Raw genomic sequence first — 19,809 nt, 5'->3', positions numbered from 1 at the left:
AATGATTTAATCTACATATTCGAAAATGAGAGAAGAAGAAGTACAAACCTATTTAAACATCATTATTAATTATCTTATGCTTTACCAGCTTCCTACATATCTATAAATATATAGTTTACCTGTTTATAATCTACCAAATATATATATATCTGTATACACATATACAAACTCATACACCTATAAACCCTAAAATCAAACACAAACACATTTGTATTGTTATTAATTCGACGGTGTCACAACAGTCAGGTCGAAAACAACAGAGAGGAGCAGGACTGCGTTTCCCAGCATGCTTTGCGCCGGCAGCAGGAAGCGCTGGGTCTCGCAGGGACTCGCACTGATCCAAGTTAGGAGCTTTGAGCCGCAGGTCCGGGCCCATCATGTAACCGCTGCGGAACATTTGCACATTTACGCCTTTTCGCGACGCCTGCGGAGCGCGTGCACTCGTACCCTCGCCCCGTGCACGGACACGCACGCTCCGGACGCACGAAGGCTCCAGGTGCATGAAGATCGAGGCTCGATTTCTGCATCTTTGTTGCACAACGAGCCGCTGAAGCTCCAGAGCGATGGAGGGAGGGAGCGAGAAGGAAGGCAAAGTCTTTTGTGCCTCCCCTCCCCCTCATCAAAGCAGAGGGGAAATGTCTCAGCCGAAGGGAGGTAAGAATATGACACGGATCCGTGCACACGCACACACACACAATCACGGCTGCACGGGCTGCAACGTGCACGGCTGCAGCTCGTGCTCGGCCGGTGCATGTTGAAGTTACACGGTTTTCAAGGGTCAGCTGCATTTCCTGTTTCAGATCTTCCCCTTTGCACAGTTCCTGGTGAGGCGATGCTGCGTGTGCGTGCACACGCACCGCCGCTGCACACACGCATGGTGCCTCCACCAGTCACAAGGTTGACGTGCACGCTCTTTACGATCAACTCTGCACGAGTTGATGCACGGCGCGTGCACGGCTGCAGATATGCGTGGTTCTGGTGCAGGGGGTCGACGTGTTGAGTTGTGTTGTGTTGAGTTGTGATGGGTTGTGATGTGTTGTGTTGTGTTGTGATGTGTTGTGTTGTGATGTGTTGTGTTGTGTTGTGTTGTGACGTGTTGACCTGCAGCTGTCAGCGCTCAGGTCTGTTTGCTTCATGGGACACAAACTGAAAATCTAATTATAGACCGAGCTGAGAGCTTTAAGGTGCTGAGTTCAGGGGCAGGGGCTTCTCTGGGATTTCACACAACAAGTCTCCACTCTGTGCAGGGACCTGGATCACAATCAGGTTGACACATACAAGATGTTTGCTGTGGTGTGTTTGTGCATAGATATACAAAAAATAGTAATATAAAATCGAAGAAACACTAGAAAAGGGATTGTGCGATATAAACATGATGTATTACTGTATGTGCAGTTTGTACGGAGGCCGAGAGAAAGTAAAGAAGAAGAAAACACATGCAAATAGAAACAACTTCATCAATCTGTCAACACACAAAAGTCACAACACATGCAAATACAGAAACCCGCTGCAAACAGTGAAAAGGACAACGGAGACGTTTCCAGGGGACACGAAGAAGTGAAGAACCTCCTGTAGCTCAATGCTTTGTGAAGTACAAGGACCACAGCAGGTGCATCACTTGTTTGTGTCCCCTGGAAACGTCCCAGTTCGATATTTGCGGCGTGTTTGTGTATTTGCATGTGTTGCGACTTGTGGTGTGATGTTTTGGTCCTGGCGGCTCGCAGCCTCCTGCCAGAGGGAAGTGAGAGTTCACGTGCAGGTTTGAGGAGTCTCAGAGTCTGATGCAGCGGAGGAGGTGAGGATGGACTCGATGGAGGAGGTGTTGACCCTCATGGGCTGTGGCAGGTTGAACTTCTGATGCTGCTGCAGGAGGTGCTTCCTCTGCTGGCTTCTCTGGTGAACGTGTGTGTGTCAAACCCACTGATGTGCAGCTACAGGGAAGCTCGTGTGAACTTCATCTACGTGCACCACAACAGGAGCCGAGAGGAAACATCCCTGCAGCCTCAGATCCTCGGCGAAGGCAGGCGGGAGAGAAAACTGCTGTAATATCGATTCAATTGATCGATTCAGGCAAAGATTTCAAGCGTTTGCTGCTCAAAGCTTCAAACGTGATGATGTAATGATTCTCTTGGTCGTATCTGGCGCTGGATCAAACTTGAATATTTTGGGATTTGGAGTTTTGGCCAAAATAACACGAGCAACTTGAATTCATCATCACGGACTGGAGGAAATGATCGGCAGCACTTTTTTAATTATTTTCTGGTTCATGAAAATGAGAAACAAGCTGGAGTGTGGAGCTGTGACGCTGAGGTCAGGTGGTCAGTGACGTGCTGGTTGTTTTCGAGTCGTTTTAGACCAAAGGTGTCGCTGTGGAGAGAAATATGACGTTCTGCTCCGACCCATGACCTCGACACTTCCCCACACAACCATCACGTGTCTCTGTTTGCAGAGCACGACAAAGATTTATTTATTTAAATGAAGCCAAACTAACCAGAGCTACGATCGGTCAATCAACAGAAAATCAATCAGCAGCGACGGTTCTAATCGATTCATCGTTTCCTTTGCTGCTTCAAGCTTGAGATTGAAACGCAGCTCGTGCACGGGGAAGCTCGTGTGTCACACTTTGACCTGAACTACAACAACAGGATCGAGGAGGAAACGTCGCTGCAGCCTCCGAGTCTCAGATCATCTGTGAAGGCAGGAGGAAAAAAAACAGCTGCAGCCGAGTGAGAGCAGCTCGGGCGTTATTCCTCCCTCCTCGGTGTTTTCCAAGAAGTCCAAAGTGAGAGTGGTTCATTGCACAACATGCAAAACACACACACGTGTACATGCACACTGTGTACAGGACATGAACAGGTAGAGAGAGAGAGAGAGAGAGAGATGGTCAGATCCTGTTTATGTGGAACAGTCGTCCTCCACAGAGAAGCTGGGTCATATCCACCAGCTCATGTTGTTGTGATTAACACTCACACGGTTTTTATTTCTTCTGCTGTAAATGATTGAGTCTGTTTGATTCATTGAAGCTGCAGAAAACCTTCGATTCATCGACTCGTCACTTTATCAAGTTCCTGCAAATCAGAACAAAACGGACCCGGCAGCAAAACCTGTCACATTTAGGTCAAATAAATAAGAGCGTGAATCCTTAATGAGAGAAAAACAACAATTAGTCGATTAATCGATAAAACTTTAAAATCAGGTCCAGCTTGTGATTTGTGAGAGTTTGCAGATTTGTTTTTGTCTTATGTGTAAATTGTTGTGTAGCGTCGGTCGAACAACACAGATCATTTGATGACACATCTTTGTGAAAGTTTGAGAAAGTGCGACAAGACATTTTCGACCAGCTGATGAACAGATGTTTCAGATATTTCCTCTGAGGTGTTGGTGGAGACCATAACAGAGCAAAAAGGAGAAGGAGAGCTTATATTCACAGAGTGGAAACATGTTCCTCTGTGTCGGCTGGATGTGTGTAGATTATTGTTCCCTGTCCCCGGGTTAGAAATAATTCAGTCAATGCAAGTTAGAAATATTAAAGAATTTCTGAGGCCCTGGAGAAGCTACATTTCTTAAATGTTCAATGTTGTTTTTTGTCTGAAACTTAAAAAAGAGGAAATGAGGAAGAATTTGATTAAACACGATTTGAAACCCGACTGGACGGTGGATGGAGTTCTGCTCCCTGACAGTTTGTGAAACGTTGCGTAACAGACTCACTTGTGATTGGAATAAGCTACCGAGGTTTGACTCGCAGCTCGGCCCAGATCCTGCAGCACAGAGTTGTTGTATAACTTCTAAGTGCTGAGGGAAATGAGTACAAATCTGCAAAAGCTAAAGAAAGCATCACGTCCTTGTGCTTTATGAAAACCATGCCAGGCTGCGCTCAGTCACTTCATCCTGCAGCCGGTTTCCTTCTATTTTCATATCGCTTGGCACAGAAGTGAAGTCCTGCGTCGCTTCTCCAGCGCTGCCCGTGTGGCCCCGGACTCTTTCTGCCCTCGCCATTGTTCACCGGGCCCGAGCCGAGGGCTGTGGCGTGCCGGGCTGGACGATGGCAGCGTGACAGCGGCCCTCCGAGCCCGTGTCCCCCTGCAGCCTCGTCCGGCCCTCGCTCCCCTGCACAAATGTCCCGTTTGTCATGCAAATGGCGGGCTGCGTTTTCAGCTGCACTGATGCTGGATCTGCTGTTTCCACGAGCTGATTGTTGGTCCGCTTCCAGACCCACCGTGGAAGGTTTTTGCTGCAATAACAGTAGAATTGTTCAGAGCTTTGTTCAGATGATCCACCAACTGTACTTCTCTTTTCAGGGGGCTGGGGCGAGGGGGGGGTGACTGAGTGAGCATGCAGCTACTTCTCTGGTGGCAAGAACCATGAAATAACTGTTTATCCCAGCTTTGTTGCAGACGTGTACGCACCCGTGTTTAATGCAGATTTTTGGCACTGAAGCTATAAAATGAGACGCACATAAATCCAGGCCTCGTGTCGACCTGGAGTGACCTCTCAGGGGGGGGTGCACGGCCTCAAATCAATTTACTGCAGGTGTAGCTTGTTCCTTCATCCTGGAGGGAAATTAACTTAAGTCTCATGGACACGATATTCATTTTCCTGCAAAGATAGATAGATAGATAGATAGACGAGATAGACAGATGGATAGAGAATGAGTTCCCAGTCACAGCAGAGGTGAGCGTGTTCTATCTAATGAGACGTTCTGTGTCTGATGTTTTGATTGTGTTTCAGCAAAGTGACGACACTTTTAAACCTGATGAAACCACATGGAGCCGTGTGATCAGGTGACCTGTCCATGTTTTACCTGGAGGGTGTCTCCCCCTGCCAACGTGTCATTGAGCAAGACGCTGAACCCCAAATTGCCCCTGGTGGCTGTGCAGGCAGTGTTTAGATGATGTATGACAGAGAAACGACTGCACATAGATGCACTGTATGAATGTGTGAAACTGAACTGTACAGTGCTATAAATAAACAGGATGTTGAAACTTATAAAGTCGTTTAAAGAAATCTGACCTGCAGCTATGGCACAACCATCACACGATCTTCACATGCCTCTGTTTGCAGAGCATGAGGAATATTTCATCTCCTGCAGAGAATCTGTTATCAGTTTATTTGGGCCTGTGTGCACGCGTCGTGCACGTGTCGTGCACGCGTCGTGCTCGTGTCGTGCACGCGTCGTGCTCGTGTTGTGCATGTCCGTGCAGTCGAGGCCTCTGCTGTTTGTCCTGGACTCGGTGGAAGCAGCGTTCTCGCTCCTGAAGTTGACACCCCGGCGCTCTCCTCTTTCTGCGAGGATCACTTAAGTTGAGCGAGTGCACAGGAAGTGAAGTGCGAGCTGCTGACGACACCATTTCCAAAAGAGTCCAACAGCTGTAACCTAAAGGAGCTGCCATCTTTGGAAGTGTAGAGTATCTCACAGACTGCCAGAGCGGTCGGAGGGCGGCAAAGAGCCCAGGGTTATTTTCAAATGCCACCAGCCAGCCAACCCCCTCCTGTGTGCGGCTCAATGTCTCTTCCTGTTCCTCCTCGCTGCTGTTCACCACCTCCCTCGCTCTGTGATTGATCTGTCTTCCTCTGACGCTGTGGAATTCCATTGAGGAACATTTGGGATTGTTTGAATTCCAGTGGGAGTGCATGTGTGGGTTAACGTCAGGAGCACCGTGTGTCCCCGTCACCCAGGGCTCATGATCACGCCTCGCACGCCGGGGGTCTGTGCATGTGCTCTGTGCATGTTTCTGCAAACCTCCCCGTCCTGTCAGCAGAACGTCTGCTCGCTGCTGACATGCTCACATCGGGCGTGGCGGAAACCGGGAGCATCAGCTGTTCTCTTCTCAGTCACTTCTGGAGAAAATGATTAATCCAGCAGAGCCAATCACTGTCCTTGTTGTGGCAGGTTTCAGTGAGAACAAGGAGTGTCCCGGCACAGACGCCCTTCTCCTCTGGCGTTTCACTGCATTCTTCTGCTCACGTGCTGCGGAACACTGGGAATGATATGTGCTGCTGCTGGTAATGAAGCCGCAGCGAGCAGCTCCATGCTGAGCTCAGCAAGAAGAAAGGAGACGATTGTGTGTTTTGAGTTATGCAACAAAATCTGGAGAAAGTCTGAGAAGGGATATTTTTATATCACTCCTGATATGAGACAACACGATGAGTTGTTCCTTCACTTCCAGTCGTGTTCTGACTGTAAATAAAGATGGACGACACGTCGCCACTTCCTCCCATTGTACAAAAACAAGGCCCAAATACCCTGTCTACAGGGGGCGCTGTCCTGCACCTTCCATGTCTTTAAATCTGGAGCCACATTGAACATTTGATCTGCAACAAATTACACAAACTCATAAATATTTTTATGATCAAGATCCATAAGTTATTCTCTGACGAATAATGGAAAATGTTTCACAATGTTAAGTTTGGATCCACACAAGAATTTAGTTTGTATAAAAAGTTCTTCCCTGACCCATATCACATCCTTCCAAGTTTCATTGGGATCCATTCAGTAGTTTTTACGTAATCGCGCTCACAGACAAACGCAACCTGGACGGACGGAGAATATATCTGAAAAGCCCAAAACCCAAAGATGTTGAAGTTTCTACAACGAAGGAAAACTTCACATCTGAGAAGCTGAAACCAGCGACTGAGAACTAATATCTACTTTTAATTTAACGATCTGAATATTTCAGTCTCATGATAAAAGCAGAGAACGAGCTTCATCCTGCAGCCACAGAAGTTACATAATCACCGTCTCCTCTGACACCATCACCTCCACCTCCTCCTTCTTCCTCCTCTGTTTGCTCTTCTTCTTTTCTGCTCGGTGAGAAGCTGCAGGTTCAGATCCCTGCAGCTTCTCAGATGTCGTTACCACAACCACAGAGGTTTGTATTTCACCTCTTTTTGGTTTGTATGCTTCTTTGTTAGCAGGATTACACAAAGACTACTAAACCGATCTCCTTCAAACCTGCTGCAGGGATCTGGTCCGGGCCAACAATAATGCTGCACCATATTTATCATGATACTGTTATTATCATGGAAGATATCGTGTTTACAAAGAGCCAAAGGAAGCATAAAAGAGAGAAAATGTGAAGTTGATCAGAAAACGATTCCTCATCATATCACGTCTTCCTTCTCATTTCCTCCCTGTTACCAGTGGTTTGATTAGTTTAATAAAGTTGTGTCTGGTATATAGAGCGTGTGCAGTGTGTGAAGTCACAGGTCCTCTGCTGTTCTCAGGTCAGTGATGTAGGAACAAGCAGAACGTAGCTTCAGGCTCGGAGCTGAACACAAACACTGAATTCCTTCAGTCTGAAATCTGCATGTTCTCATGTTGGAGAAGAACCAGGTCTCCTCTGAGGAACCAGGTTTCAGTCCAGACTCCAGCGACTCGCTGCAGGTGTTTTGTCTCCCAAGTCTCAGTGTGAGTGTCGGTCGTGAAGCTGTTCACCAGGCGCTGGTTTAAGGTTACTATTGTTGCGTGTGTGTGTGTGTGTGTGTGTGTGCGTGTGCGTGTCTGTGTGTAGGAGGTGCTCAAAGTGACATTTAACTGCAACAAAGCCTTTTAGAAAAGTGTCGACCAGGAGCCAAGAGGCCGCCAGCGGAGGGACCGATAACACAGCAGAGTCACACCCTGCACTGTTTGAACAAACCAGGACACACTGGAGGAGAGAGAGAGAGAGAGTGTGTGTGTGTGTGTGTGTTGTGTGTGTGTGTGTGTGTGTGTGTGTGTGTGTGTGTGTGCGTTCAGGACAGCTTTTTGAATGACAGATCCTTGTCATGAGTTTGTATTTTCTCTCATGACGTGAGAAATTCCAGTTCTGCAGCCGCACCTTTACTTTTACTTTAAATGGCGTGTTATGACCTCAGCGGGCGGTACACACACACACACACACACACACACACACACACACACACACACACACACACACACACACACTGGTGACTTTACATATTACCTTAAAGTGCATCAGCTGATCAGAGCGCCACATGTTTCTGTGCATTCAAAGAGGAAACGACCTGGTCCAGCTGCTGCAGGGTTCAACCGGTTGGGGGCGTTTGAGCCCGATGCTGTCGGCTGGCACGGCAACACACACACACACACACACACACACACACACACACACACACACACACACACACACACACACACACACACACACACACACACACACCCTCAGGAACACTGTGATGCCCCTCCAACAAGACATTGAACCCACAGTGCTGCACCTACACATGGAGCGAGCACACCTGGGCTGCCAGACCTCCTCCTCTTCCTCCTCTTCCTCCTCATCTCCTTCGTCCTCTCCTTCTCCTTCCTCGTCTTCGTCTTCTTCTTCTTCTTCTTCTACCGACTCCCTGCGGCTGCTTCTCTCAGTCAGGATCTGGAGTCACTTGCTGCATCCCACCGTGAGTGTTGCTGATGAGAGGAAGCTGCGGTTGCTATATCAACAGGAAGCGTGCGGACGCAGACTGGATGGAGCTCAGCGTCCGAGCGACGGCTGCAGGACGTTTGACTCATTCTGCTTCAGTGGGAGTTTTTCATCCTCTGGTTGTAAATCTCTCTGCAGTGTAGAGTCTCAGTTTGTAGCTGCTGTGTTCAGATGGATTCAGGGGATCAGGTTTACAGAAGCTGCTGCTGCTGGAGAGAAGCAGGTCGGACAGGACGATCAGCTGATCATCTGTGGTCTCTCATCCTGAGATATGTGAAGAGTTGAAGTATCAGCATCAGTCGACTTTCACTTTCCTCACGTCTGCACAGATTCAGATTCACAGGCTCCAGTTTGGATTAAACCGGAGCTGAAGTGATGCATTGATGAGTTGATTGACTTGAAATGTCTGTATTCAAGTTGTCAGCAATATGAAGATATGACTTGAGCTCTGGTATCTATTTTATAAACTAAAGGAATCAGTGATTATGAAAATATATTGATATTTTATAACGAAAATAGCTGCAGTCAGAGAATATCTTTAAAGTCAAATAACCAGAGACACATTAAAGTGACACAACAGACACATTGGTTTATTTTCTGATGGTTCATGTCGTCACAGTTTTCTGTCGTCACAGTTTTCTGTCGTCACAGTTTTCTGTCGTCACAGTTTTCTAACGATGTGTGTTTGTGTTTTCCAGGAAAGAGGAAGCCGGTGCTCAAGCTCTCTAAGGAGGCGTTTGAGCAAACTACTCCTGCCGCAGCGTGAGTCTCACGTTTACTCTTCATCACGTCACAGATTACTCCTCTTATTTCTCCTCTATTCATCCTGTTGGCTCATAGAGTTGAATTAAACATCATATTAACGTGACATAAGAAAATAAACATTTTTTTTGGTGTAAAACGTAAAACAAAATGCACATCTTTTATTCTGTAAAATAAAATCAGCGCTGATACTGATGTGCCTTTTGTCTTGGAAGATCTCAAATCTGTCATTTTCATTAACAAACTCGTCTGATGTGATTTCAATGAATGTTAATGATTTAATTGTGTGTTTTCAGACCTCCCAGAGATTTGGATTCCAAAGCTTGTGTGACCATCGGAGAAAAGGTACATGTTCATCTCAGCTTTACTTTCTCTGACCTTGTTGCACAACTCCTCAGTGTTTCTTTCCTCGCTGTATATGTTTGGTTGGGTAACGTCCGTCAGTCTCGGTCGTTGCTCGTCGGCGTCGTGACGGATCTGTCGGCTGTAAAAATCGCCTCAGTGAACATTACAGCTGAAGTGAAGACTTGTGATTGTGGGGAGGCTGGAATGTCTTTTATTGGCCGACGGGCAGTAAAAATATTGACTTTAAACTCATCAAATAAGTGGAATTTTCCATTGGCAGAGCTGCCGCAGTTTTCTCTGCTCCAGTTGGACTGAAGTCAAGTTCCTTTCTCTCTTTGCCTGAATCATGTAGGAACATTAGATTTTAGGTTTGATACTGATCACAGGAAACCACAGATCACAGCGAGTTCTGATATCCTCTGTGTGTTGTTGTGTCTGGAGCAGAACTTCGAGGTGAAGGCAGATGACCTGGAGCAGATCTGCGAGCTCGGCCGAGGAGCGTACGGCGTGGTGTACAAGATGAGGCACGTGCCCAGCGGCCTGATCATGGCGGTCAAGGTGAGAGGAGGAATCGTCCTCTTCCTGTTGGGCTCAGTTTGTTGAGGCTGGTGTGAAATCAACCAACCGTGTGAGAGGAGACGTGTGATTGTAGCCTGAAGTCGAAAACTAAAATGAAATACAATTCATCTTCTGCTCACGCAAAGAACGGGACTCTGGTTCCTCCAGATGTTGCACAGTTGTGATGACGACTAAGCTGGAACTGCATTAATCACTTTCTACAGCTTCTCGCTTCATTTTCTGATTCCTTATGTCTAACGAGCGAATTAAAGAGTTTTACTGAACGTCCTGAACGTCTGTGTCCTGTCGCCGTCTCTCAGAGGATTCGTGCCACAGTGAACACTCAGGAGCAGAAGAGGCTGCTGATGGACCTGGACATCTCCATGAGGACGGTGGACTGTTACTACACCGTCACCTTCTACGGAGCCTTATTCAGAGAGGTAGCAACACGTTAACAACGTTCACATGTCACATGTCACATGCGTGTAAGAGCTGCAGCCACGAGTCAAATCATTGGTTCACCTGAAAGAATGAAAATGGAAATTATAAATGTGACAACTTCAGGTTTTAAAAAGTGAAACTTTGCTGCTTCTCTTGATTTGATCATATTTGAATGTACATGATGTCATAATGTTAATATACTGTATATTAAATATATAAAAATCGTCTTTTAAAATATTTTTGTTTCGCAGTAGCTGCTGTAATTTCTAATTCTTCATCCTTTGTTGACGTGTATGAAAACTTCCTCACTGCGACTAAAACACTTCCTGTCTGAACTTTTCATAACGTCCATCCCATCACTGTTGCCAGGGCGACGTGTGGATCTGCATGGAGCTGATGGACACGTCCCTCGACAAGTTCTACAAGCAGGTGATCGAGAAGGGAATGAACATCCCCGAGGACATCCTGGGAAAGATCGCCGTCTCTGTGGGTTCACGCTAAAACACACAATATCAAAACACACACTCTTTGTCTCCCGGTTGCTTAGTGACGGAGATTCGTTGTTTTACTTATTAATGTGATTTGTTGTTGCAGATAGTAAAAGCTCTGGAGCATCTGCACAGTAACCTGCAGGTCATACACAGAGGTGAGAGCCTTTCTCTGTCTTTCTGTCTTTCTTTCTCTCGTTGCATCAAATCTCCGTGTGGCCGTTTAGAGAAATGACACGTGGCTCAAATAAAGTCACACACTCGGTTTTTACCAGCGACCGCAGCCACTGCTTTACAACCACGATGTGAACAGTGTCAGTTCTCAAGCTGAAGGTCACCACACTCCTCCCTCTCTCTGTAGACGTGAAGCCGTCCAACGTGCTGATCAACACTCAGGGTCAAGTGAAGATGTGCGACTTCGGCATCAGCGGCTACCTGGTCGACTCCGTGGCCAAAACCATGGACGCCGGCTGCAAGCCCTACATGGCGGTAAGAGCTTCAACCAACACAGGGTGGGATCTATTTATTTTCAATTGTTCATTTCATTCAGAAAAACAACATTTATAAGAGGTGGCAGCAGCTGAACCTTTAAAAAATGAACAATCTTACAGTGAGTCAAAGATTAAATCACAGTTTGATTCAGAGTCTTTTCTCTGACTCGTCAGTGGATTGAACAGATTCTCCTCTGGTCTCTCGTCAGTTTCCAAACATTTAACGAGCTCGGTTACATTTTAACTCCGTCTGCTCGGCTGCTGATTGGCTGACTGGGTTTTAGGGCCAGGTTAGTGTGTGTGTGTAGGGGAGAGGATGGCAGGAGAGAGTGTGATCGCCCCTGACAACTGCTGATGTGCTCTGACTCTGTGTCCTGCAGCCGGAGAGGATCAACCCCGAGACCAACCAGAAGGGATACAACGTCAAATCTGACATCTGGAGTTTAGGAATCACAATGGTAAATAATCTTGACTCTTTATTATTTTTCATATGAAGATTCAGTTTCCCATCGTCTTCATAACTGCAGATAAATACAATAAAGTGTCATCATGATCTGTAAAGTGCTGTCGAGACCATTTATCATGAGCTGCTGAATATTTAGTCTCTCTCTCTCTCTCTCTCTCTCTCCCCTCTCTCCCCACCCTCTCTCTCTCTCTCTCTCTCTCTCTCTCTCCCCCTCTCCCTCCTCTCTCTCTCTCTCTCTCTCTCTCTCTCTCTCTCCTCTCTCTCTCTCTCTCTCTCTCTCTCTCTCTCTCTCTCTCCCTCTCTCTCTCTCTCTCTCTCTCTCTCTCTCTCTCTCTCCCCCTCTCCCTCCCTCTCTCTCTCTCTCTCTCTCTCCCTCTCTCTCTCTCTCTCTCTCTCTCTCTTCTCTCTCTCTCTCTCTCTCCCCCCCTCTCCACCCTCTCTCTCTCTCTCTCTCTCTCTCTCTCTCTCTCTCTCTCTCTCTCTCTCTCTCTCTCTCCCTCTCCCCCTCTCTCTCTCTCTCTCTCTCTCTCTCTCTCTCTCTCTCTCTCTCTCTCTCTCTCTCTCTCTCTCTCTCTCCCCCCCTCTCTCTCCTCTCTCTCTCTCTCTCGCTCTGGTTCAGATCGAGCTCGCCATCCTGCGCTTCCCGTACGACTCGTGGGGCACGCCCTTCCAGCAGCTGAAGCAGGTGGTGGAAGAACCTTCGCCCCAGCTTCCTGTCGACCAGTTCTCCCCAGAGTTTGTGGACTTCACCTCTCAGTGGTACGTCTCGTTCTGTCGCTGCGTCCTTCCACAGATCTGCAGTGAATCAGATTCCAGCTCAGGAGGCTTCAGTGACAAAAATAACGCAGACACGTCCCAGTTCCTCCCATCGCTGGTCAACGCTGCTTCCACAAAACACATGAACGTGCACTGATGACTCACTCACTGACTTTTACTATCGTCTGTGCTTCAGGGTTTATGACCGACAGGAAGCCCAGTCGTGTTTATTACAGTCGTGCGAGGCTTTGCTTCCTTCTTGTTTCCAGATAAGTTTATTGATCGATGGGTTTCAGGGCTTGAAGAGGATTTCAACAAGATAAAAAGATGACCAGCCCTTCCTTTAAAACATAGTGTCTGGTTTTCATAGAAATAAAAACTGAGCTTTTAGGATTGAAGTTCAGTTTCAGACATTAAATGTTTTTCTTCTTGCAGCTTAAAGAAAGTTTCGAAAGAGAGGCCGACGTACACAGAACTCATGGTGAGTGTCCTCCTCCTCCTCTTCCTCTTCCTCTTCCTCTTCCTCCTCTTCCTCCTCCTCCTCCTCCTCCTCAGATCAGACTCCTGCTTTCCCTGCATGCATCTCGTTACTCAGACACTGGGGGGCGCTCTAAGACAAGTATCTGTACATGGCTGAGGAGCTGAAACTGCTAATCAGATTAAATCTCATCAGACTAACGTGATGTGGTTCTCCTCCTCAGCAACATCCCTTCTTCACCTCCCACGAGGCCAAAGAAACCGACGTGGCTTCCTTTGTCAAAGTCATCCTGGGGGACTGAGTCGGCTTCGAGCTCCGGAGCGGAGGGAGGATCTGTTCTTAAAAGAAGCACCAATCGCAGCCCCTGTTACCTGCAGGACCCCGCCCACCTCACACCTCACACCTTACACCTCGCCATTCTCTCCCCCCCCCACCACCCCCCCTCCCTCCACTGACACACGGACAGATGCTGACGAAGCAGAACGAGGAGATTGTCTCCGACCCTCCGCCTCCACATCCTGACATGGGTGGGTGGGGGTGCAGGGTCTCTCACATATAATCTGGAATCATTTAAAATGTCTGTATGCAAACGCTCCCTCTGTGGTTAGATTAGCTCCGCCTCTGTGCGCCGCCTATTACCCGTCAGCAGGTCGACTGTGATTCGTCAAACTAACGCGTTGGTGAAGGGAGGAGCAGATTATATAAAAAAAAGATGAATGATATAATCTATCTATGTATAATCTAAATGTTTGTATACTCAAAGCAAGTGTTGCATCGGTTTATTAATTGACTGCATGTACAGAATTTATCTCCAGATGTTCCCGAGAGGAACAGCTGTATCAGGGCCCTCCTGGTGGCCACACATAGGTACTGCACGTCCACTGCTTTCTCTTGATTACAGCAGAGGTCGACAAAACGTCCTGGGGCTCTGGCTGCCTGTGAGTGTGTGTCTGTGAGTGTGTGTGTGTGTGTGTGTGTGTAGAGCTGCATCATTCTGGATAAAAGTAAAGTCGGATTATTTGGGGAACAGGTTTAATCAGCTCTGTATAATTTCTAGCAGCAAAATCTCGGACTGAAATTTTTGGACAAAACCGGAGGATTTTGGAGCAAATACAATTTGTGCATCACTTTAACAACTTTTGTGAAATCCACATGTTTCTTCAACGAGCACCTGACGACACCGGAGCAGCTGCTGCTCGGGGTGCGACTGGAGGACGAATCAGACGCTCGTACTTTTATCGGCTGCTGTTACAAATCCAGTCTGATTCTCACCTGATGATGAGATTCTGCAGACAAACAGGAAACAACTTGATCTTAGACCCAGTTTGTCGTGCAGCTCTATGTGAAACACACATGTTAGATTGAGCTTTGTGTGTGTGTGTGTGTGTGTGTGTGTGTGTGTGTGTGTGTGTGTGTGTGTGTGTGTGTGTGTGTGTGTGTGTGTGTGTGTGTGTGTGTGTGTGTGTGTGTGTGTGTGTGTGTGTGTGTTGACATTGTGGTCAGTTGTGGGAGAAGAATTGTCTCCTCGTCGTCTGTACTGAGCCAATCACAACCATCTCCACTCCTTGTTCAACATGAAAAGAACTGGATATTATTACTATTATTATTATTAATATTATATTAATTATTGTCGATGTTATTATTTAGGTCCAGGTTTCCCCCTCACATATTCACTGCAGTTTCTCTTATTTTTTACAACTGCTGTTTCCCCTCTGAAGACTTGACGGATCCATTAGAGACGTTTCTCGTGTGTTTGTTTTAGTTTTGTCGTGTTCTTCTCGGCTCAAACACGTAAACGCTTTGAAACTGTAACTTGCAAGCCTTCTATGTGCCTCTCTATAGAAAACGATGTTGTACCAGGATGATGCAGGGACGTCTGCCTGTCATATCACCCCCCCCCCGCGCACGCTGCATGGTTCCACTTCCTGTTTGTGCTGATTGCGACGTGTTTCTCGAGATCGTCCGTATTTCTCTTCTACATGTTCGTGCTACTCTCTGTTGCTTGATGTCAGTTTGCGGCGGCAGAAAGCGGCGACGAGCTCTTGGTTGTTATGCATGAACGACTCGAATGACAAAATGGGAAACTTGGAGCTCGTGGCTGGACGACAGTCAGGGTCTTGTTGTCACCGTTAGAGTTTCTACTTTATCTTCTCGCCTGTTCATATTTTGTTGCTGGGATTGCGATGTTTCTGCATCTGTGTCCGTCCTCGCTGAGTTCTCGTCCCTTTAGCTGTTGTGCGATTGTAGCTTAAATGTACAATCTGTGATGTAGAAGACAAAGAGAAGGATCCTGCTGTGGTCTGAACTCTGACGGTCTGTGAGAACCAGTTACAGCTGAAACCTCATTTACCCTAAATACAAGGTGGCAGTCTAATATTGTAGAAAACGTCATTTTCAAAACCATCACACAGATTAAATTACCTTAATAATTATAATAAAATAGTGTAAACTGTTTTAAATTTAGCAGTTTTAAATTTAGAAGGGTGTTAGGCAAAATTTAAAGGTGTATTGTTCCATTTGTTTGGCCACATGGGGGCAGCAGAACCAATCGTAAACACAACGTCACCCTACACATCACACTTTTCTGCAATATAAAATATATTACAAGATTTTTAAAGACATGAAGTCCCAAAAAGTACAAATAGATTTATTTATTTCTGACAGTTCAGACCACTCCGTCATGTAAAAACATCCGAGGACCGTTTAGCTTCACTCATTCTGAACCTGTCGCCCTCCAATCCGGCTGAATGACGCGTGACACAGGTTTTATTCTCCGCTTCACGCTGCTTATTTCACCACCGTCCCGTCTCTGGTGGCGAAGCTGCGTCAGAGGTTCGATTTCTGCCTCTCAGAACACCAGGGCTCCGTCATTAGAACGTCACCGTGCCAAAGATGGCAGCCTACTCCTCAGAAGCTCCAAACGCCTTTAGTGTCATGTCATGATGAAATTAGCCCAATTCAAGTCTTATTTTTAGATTCAGCGTGGCCTGGTACACGAGGTCTGTCCTGTCATCTTGCTTTCTAACCCTCGGAGCCCTGGTGAGTCGCCGTGGGCTCCATGATGAGCGCTGTGCCAGAGTCCTCCGTGTTCGTCACACAGTCAATGTGACCAAAGAGCAGCAGCAGAGCGTCGAGGGCTCACATGGCCCCGGGCCTAGGGGACGGGGGGGTCTTTGAGGAGGGGGACAGTGTGTGCGGACCTCCCGCTGCTGCATGAGAGACTCTGACCTCCCACCTGTAGAAGATAACAAGCTGCTCCCTCTCTTTCATCCATGTGCATGGTTTGGTCGCAGTGATTCGGGCGTGTGTAGTTTCTGTAGGTGTTAAAGTGCCTGATGATGCTTTTCATGTGAACATTTAAACTCTTCTCCGTCGTCGTGATTGATGCTTGAACACTGTTTTTGTCCCGTGGCTCCTCTCTGGGACTCACTGCATGTTGCTGTGATGTTTTGCACTGTGCCCAGGAGCCGTATCGCACAGCGGCAGGTTACGAGTGTGTCGCTGTGAGGAAACGCTCATTTAACTCTGAAGGTTTGCAGCCTACGTGGATGTTGTTTCACTTTTAGACATTTTAGTGGCTTTTCTGAGAGTTGTAAAGTTCTGACCTTTTTTAGAAATGAAGCTGTGATTCTGTAAATTCTCAAACAGCAGCAGCGGTTTCTTCTCTCACAGGCTTTTCTTTAAAACTCTATTTATTTTTCTACATCTGCTCCTGTTTGCTGAGTCGGTTTGTTGTTGCTGCTCCTGCAAAATGTTCTAAACTCTTCAGAGGTTTAGGGTCGGTCTCTGTTAACGTCCCATAAACATAACGTTTTATTTAAATATTTCAAATCATGTGTTGTTTACGTGCAGCTCTGTCACGTGCATACACCTGCTTGCAGAAATGCTGCTCAGTAGCACCTCTGGTGGTCAAAAGGTCAAGGACACCAACAGTGACGCAGGAGCCACTCAGAGAAAATATGCTGATGTTTATCACATCTTCAGATTTAACAGACAAAATTAAATTTTATTTTCTGTTTCCAAAGTTTAAAGTTGAATTTCTGATCAATATCTGTCAGTTGTAAATGGTTTTTTACAACAATAGTAATCATTTTATTATATAAATTGTATTCAAACCTTTTTGTTTTCTTTCATTTTAAAATTTCTACATCAAATGTTTAGTTTAACGGGACAAACGAGATGTTGGAGCTTCTGCTACTGTGAGAAAAACTAACGTGTGATGATGAGGCAACAAAGAAATAAAAGATAAACTGGAGGAAACCATGTGAGCAATTACTTTCTCCCACGCTTCATTTGGTTGTTTGAGAATTTACAGCGTCCACGCGTCGCATCATAATATTAAGTGATGAAGATGTTTTGTTTTTTTAAGGTAGAAATGTTCATGTGTTTAAATTCCTTCACTGATTCAGATTTTATCAGCTGTAAATGTCCGAGCTGCTCTCAGAACCTCGTCTCTCAATAACTCGCTTGGTTTGGTCCATCTTCAACAGGCGGTACTGAGAAAAGAGTTGAGTCCAATCACGCGTCACATGGTATGGTCCTGTGTGTGTGTGTGTGTGTGTGTGTGTGTGTGGGTGTGTGTGTGTGCTTGCATGTGGGCATTCCCGTCCACCGCCCTTTTTGTGGCTTGCTCTCACACCTGCTGAGTAAACCTGGGTCAGTGGGGGCAGGACGTCCGAGTGGAAACGATCATTGTCACATCCCATCAGTTAGTCTGAGCGTCCAGCAGCCGGCACGTATCTGTGCACGACGCCTGCAGCAGGCGAGCGGCTCTGACTGGAACAAGCCGCCTCTTTCTAGAAGCGACGTGCGGCTCGGAGAGAATCAGAGGAAACTTTGCTCACCTTCCTTATCCTCAGATTTGGGGAAGTAGATGACTCAAAAATCCGAGTGAGAGGAAAACGTCCAGACCCTTTACAGATGAAGCTCTGGAGTGTAAATCTGTCGTTCGTGTGTGAACCGTGCTGAGGTTTCCTTTTGTTTTTTTTATTGCACATGTGATTCATGGAGCTTTGTGTTTCTGGTCCACTCAGCTGTATGTGACCTCTGACCTTCTGCGGTGTTGTGTTCTTTTGAATTCGGGGTGGGGAAGTGTCCGGGCCGGTTCTTCAGAGTGAGACGTTTCTAGAGAAGCTACTGTACGTGGATGAGGGTCTTTCTTTGCTGTCGAGTGGGCGTGTGGGGGGGGTTGTCCCGGCTACAGCTCCTCGCCCCGTGGGAAGTGAAGTTCTCAGTATATTTACACGTCTCTAAAGCCTCTGCTATAAAGACTGATGACTGTTCATTTAGAATTTCTATAAATATTTTAGATTGCTCAAACTGATTGTGTGCAATTGTAATGATGGAAATTCAATAAAAAAGAGGTATTTTTACACAATAAGCTCCTGGTCTGATCTGTGGTGTCTGTTGTTTTCAGTTCAACTCCACAGACTAAGAACTTTCTCTTTCTGCTGCGTTCAGACGTGAAAAGTGACACAATAATTGGTGGAAAATTGTTACCAGGACTTGAGAGAAGACGTGAAACCGTGCACACATGATGTAGTTTAACTGGACCAGGACACTTAGATCCACGATTACAACGACAGGTCCAGACCTACGTATCTGTTCCTGAGGTGCTCATATTCAAAGTCATGAAATAATCAGAGAATTAAATATCTGAAAACTTTGTTAACATTGCAGCTGCAGGTTGAATTTAAAACCAAACATCTACAGACACATAGAAGCTGAAGTTTATAACATGAAGATTTTTATTCATGTCTGAACACACGTATGACAAAGATGTTTATCATGTTTTATCGCAGGTTGTCCTTCCCGTGTTTATCATCTTGCAGGAGAGATAAAACGTCTTCTTTAATATTAGTGAATGACATTATTTGTCACATTATTTGTAGATTATTTTTATTAAAGACTTTCGATGTCTCATTCATTTCTCTCTCACTGTCCTGATTAAATCGATGTTAACCATGTTCAGCATGTAGATGGAACAGTAACAGAATAACAGCTGAGACCAGTGGGGATGTCGTCAGTGTTAAAGCAAAGAATTAGACAAACTGAAATTTAACAGTAGAATACAAATAAAGATATAAATGAATATGTGCAGATCCATCAAACAGCAGCCAGATAAGAGAAAACGTTGATCAGAGGGTCGTGAAAGTGTCACAACAACACATCCAACAGGTAGAAGATAATTCAGCCTGGACCAGAGAGACTGAAGTGATCAGCTGACGGATAAAAATACATCATATCATGAAAGTTCATATGATACATGTGACCAGGAGATGTTTGAAAAACTTATTTATGGGACCAAACTCTTTATCTGATATATTTTACCGAAACATTTGCTCAGGTTCAGTTTCCCTCGACTCCGCTGCCTCATGTGTCGCGTGTTGTTGTGATGTGTTGTGATGTGTTGTGTGTTGTTGTGGTGAACTCAGATGCTGGGAACTGGACTCATTGAACTTCCACCTCACATACAGTACGGGGGTGTGAGGATGTGAGGATGTGTCGTGCAGTAAAACAAGAAAGAAAATAAAAACACAAAATCCCCCCACCCGACAATCAAAAGCAAGATGACAGAGAGGGAGCGGCTGAGAAAAGCATAAACAGT

The 19,809-nt window shown here is 46.2% G+C and overlaps 1 protein-coding gene across 2 annotated transcripts; it reads left to right on the top strand.

Moving 5' to 3' along the window:
• Positions 1–298: 298 nt before the first annotated feature.
• Positions 299–18,579, top strand: map2k6 (mitogen-activated protein kinase kinase 6). 2 transcript variants are annotated; one of them, XM_035145198.2, is made up of 12 exons: positions 299–654; positions 9,116–9,179; positions 9,476–9,524; positions 9,969–10,082; positions 10,403–10,522; positions 10,893–11,009; positions 11,118–11,169; positions 11,373–11,500; positions 11,883–11,960; positions 12,588–12,727; positions 13,160–13,205; positions 13,426–18,579. In XM_035145198.2, the coding sequence occupies exons 1-12, from the start codon at positions 564–566 to the stop codon at positions 13,501–13,503; spliced, it is 1,077 nt and encodes a 358-aa protein (XP_035001089.2). In that variant the 5' UTR covers positions 299–563; the 3' UTR covers positions 13,504–18,579. The 2 variants fall into 2 exon arrangements, with proteins under 2 accessions (XP_035001089.2, XP_035001090.1); XM_035145199.2 differs by lacking the exon at positions 299–654 and adding an exon at positions 1,125–1,266.
• Positions 18,580–19,809: the final 1,230 nt, after the last annotated feature.

This window comes from Hippoglossus stenolepis, chromosome 21 (genome assembly GCF_022539355.2).
Source record: "Hippoglossus stenolepis isolate QCI-W04-F060 chromosome 21, HSTE1.2, whole genome shotgun sequence".
Lineage (NCBI taxonomy): Eukaryota > Metazoa > Chordata > Actinopteri > Pleuronectiformes > Pleuronectidae > Hippoglossus > Hippoglossus stenolepis.
Note: the sequence above shows the minus strand (reverse complement) of the source record. Positions and strands in the feature narration are given on the sequence as shown.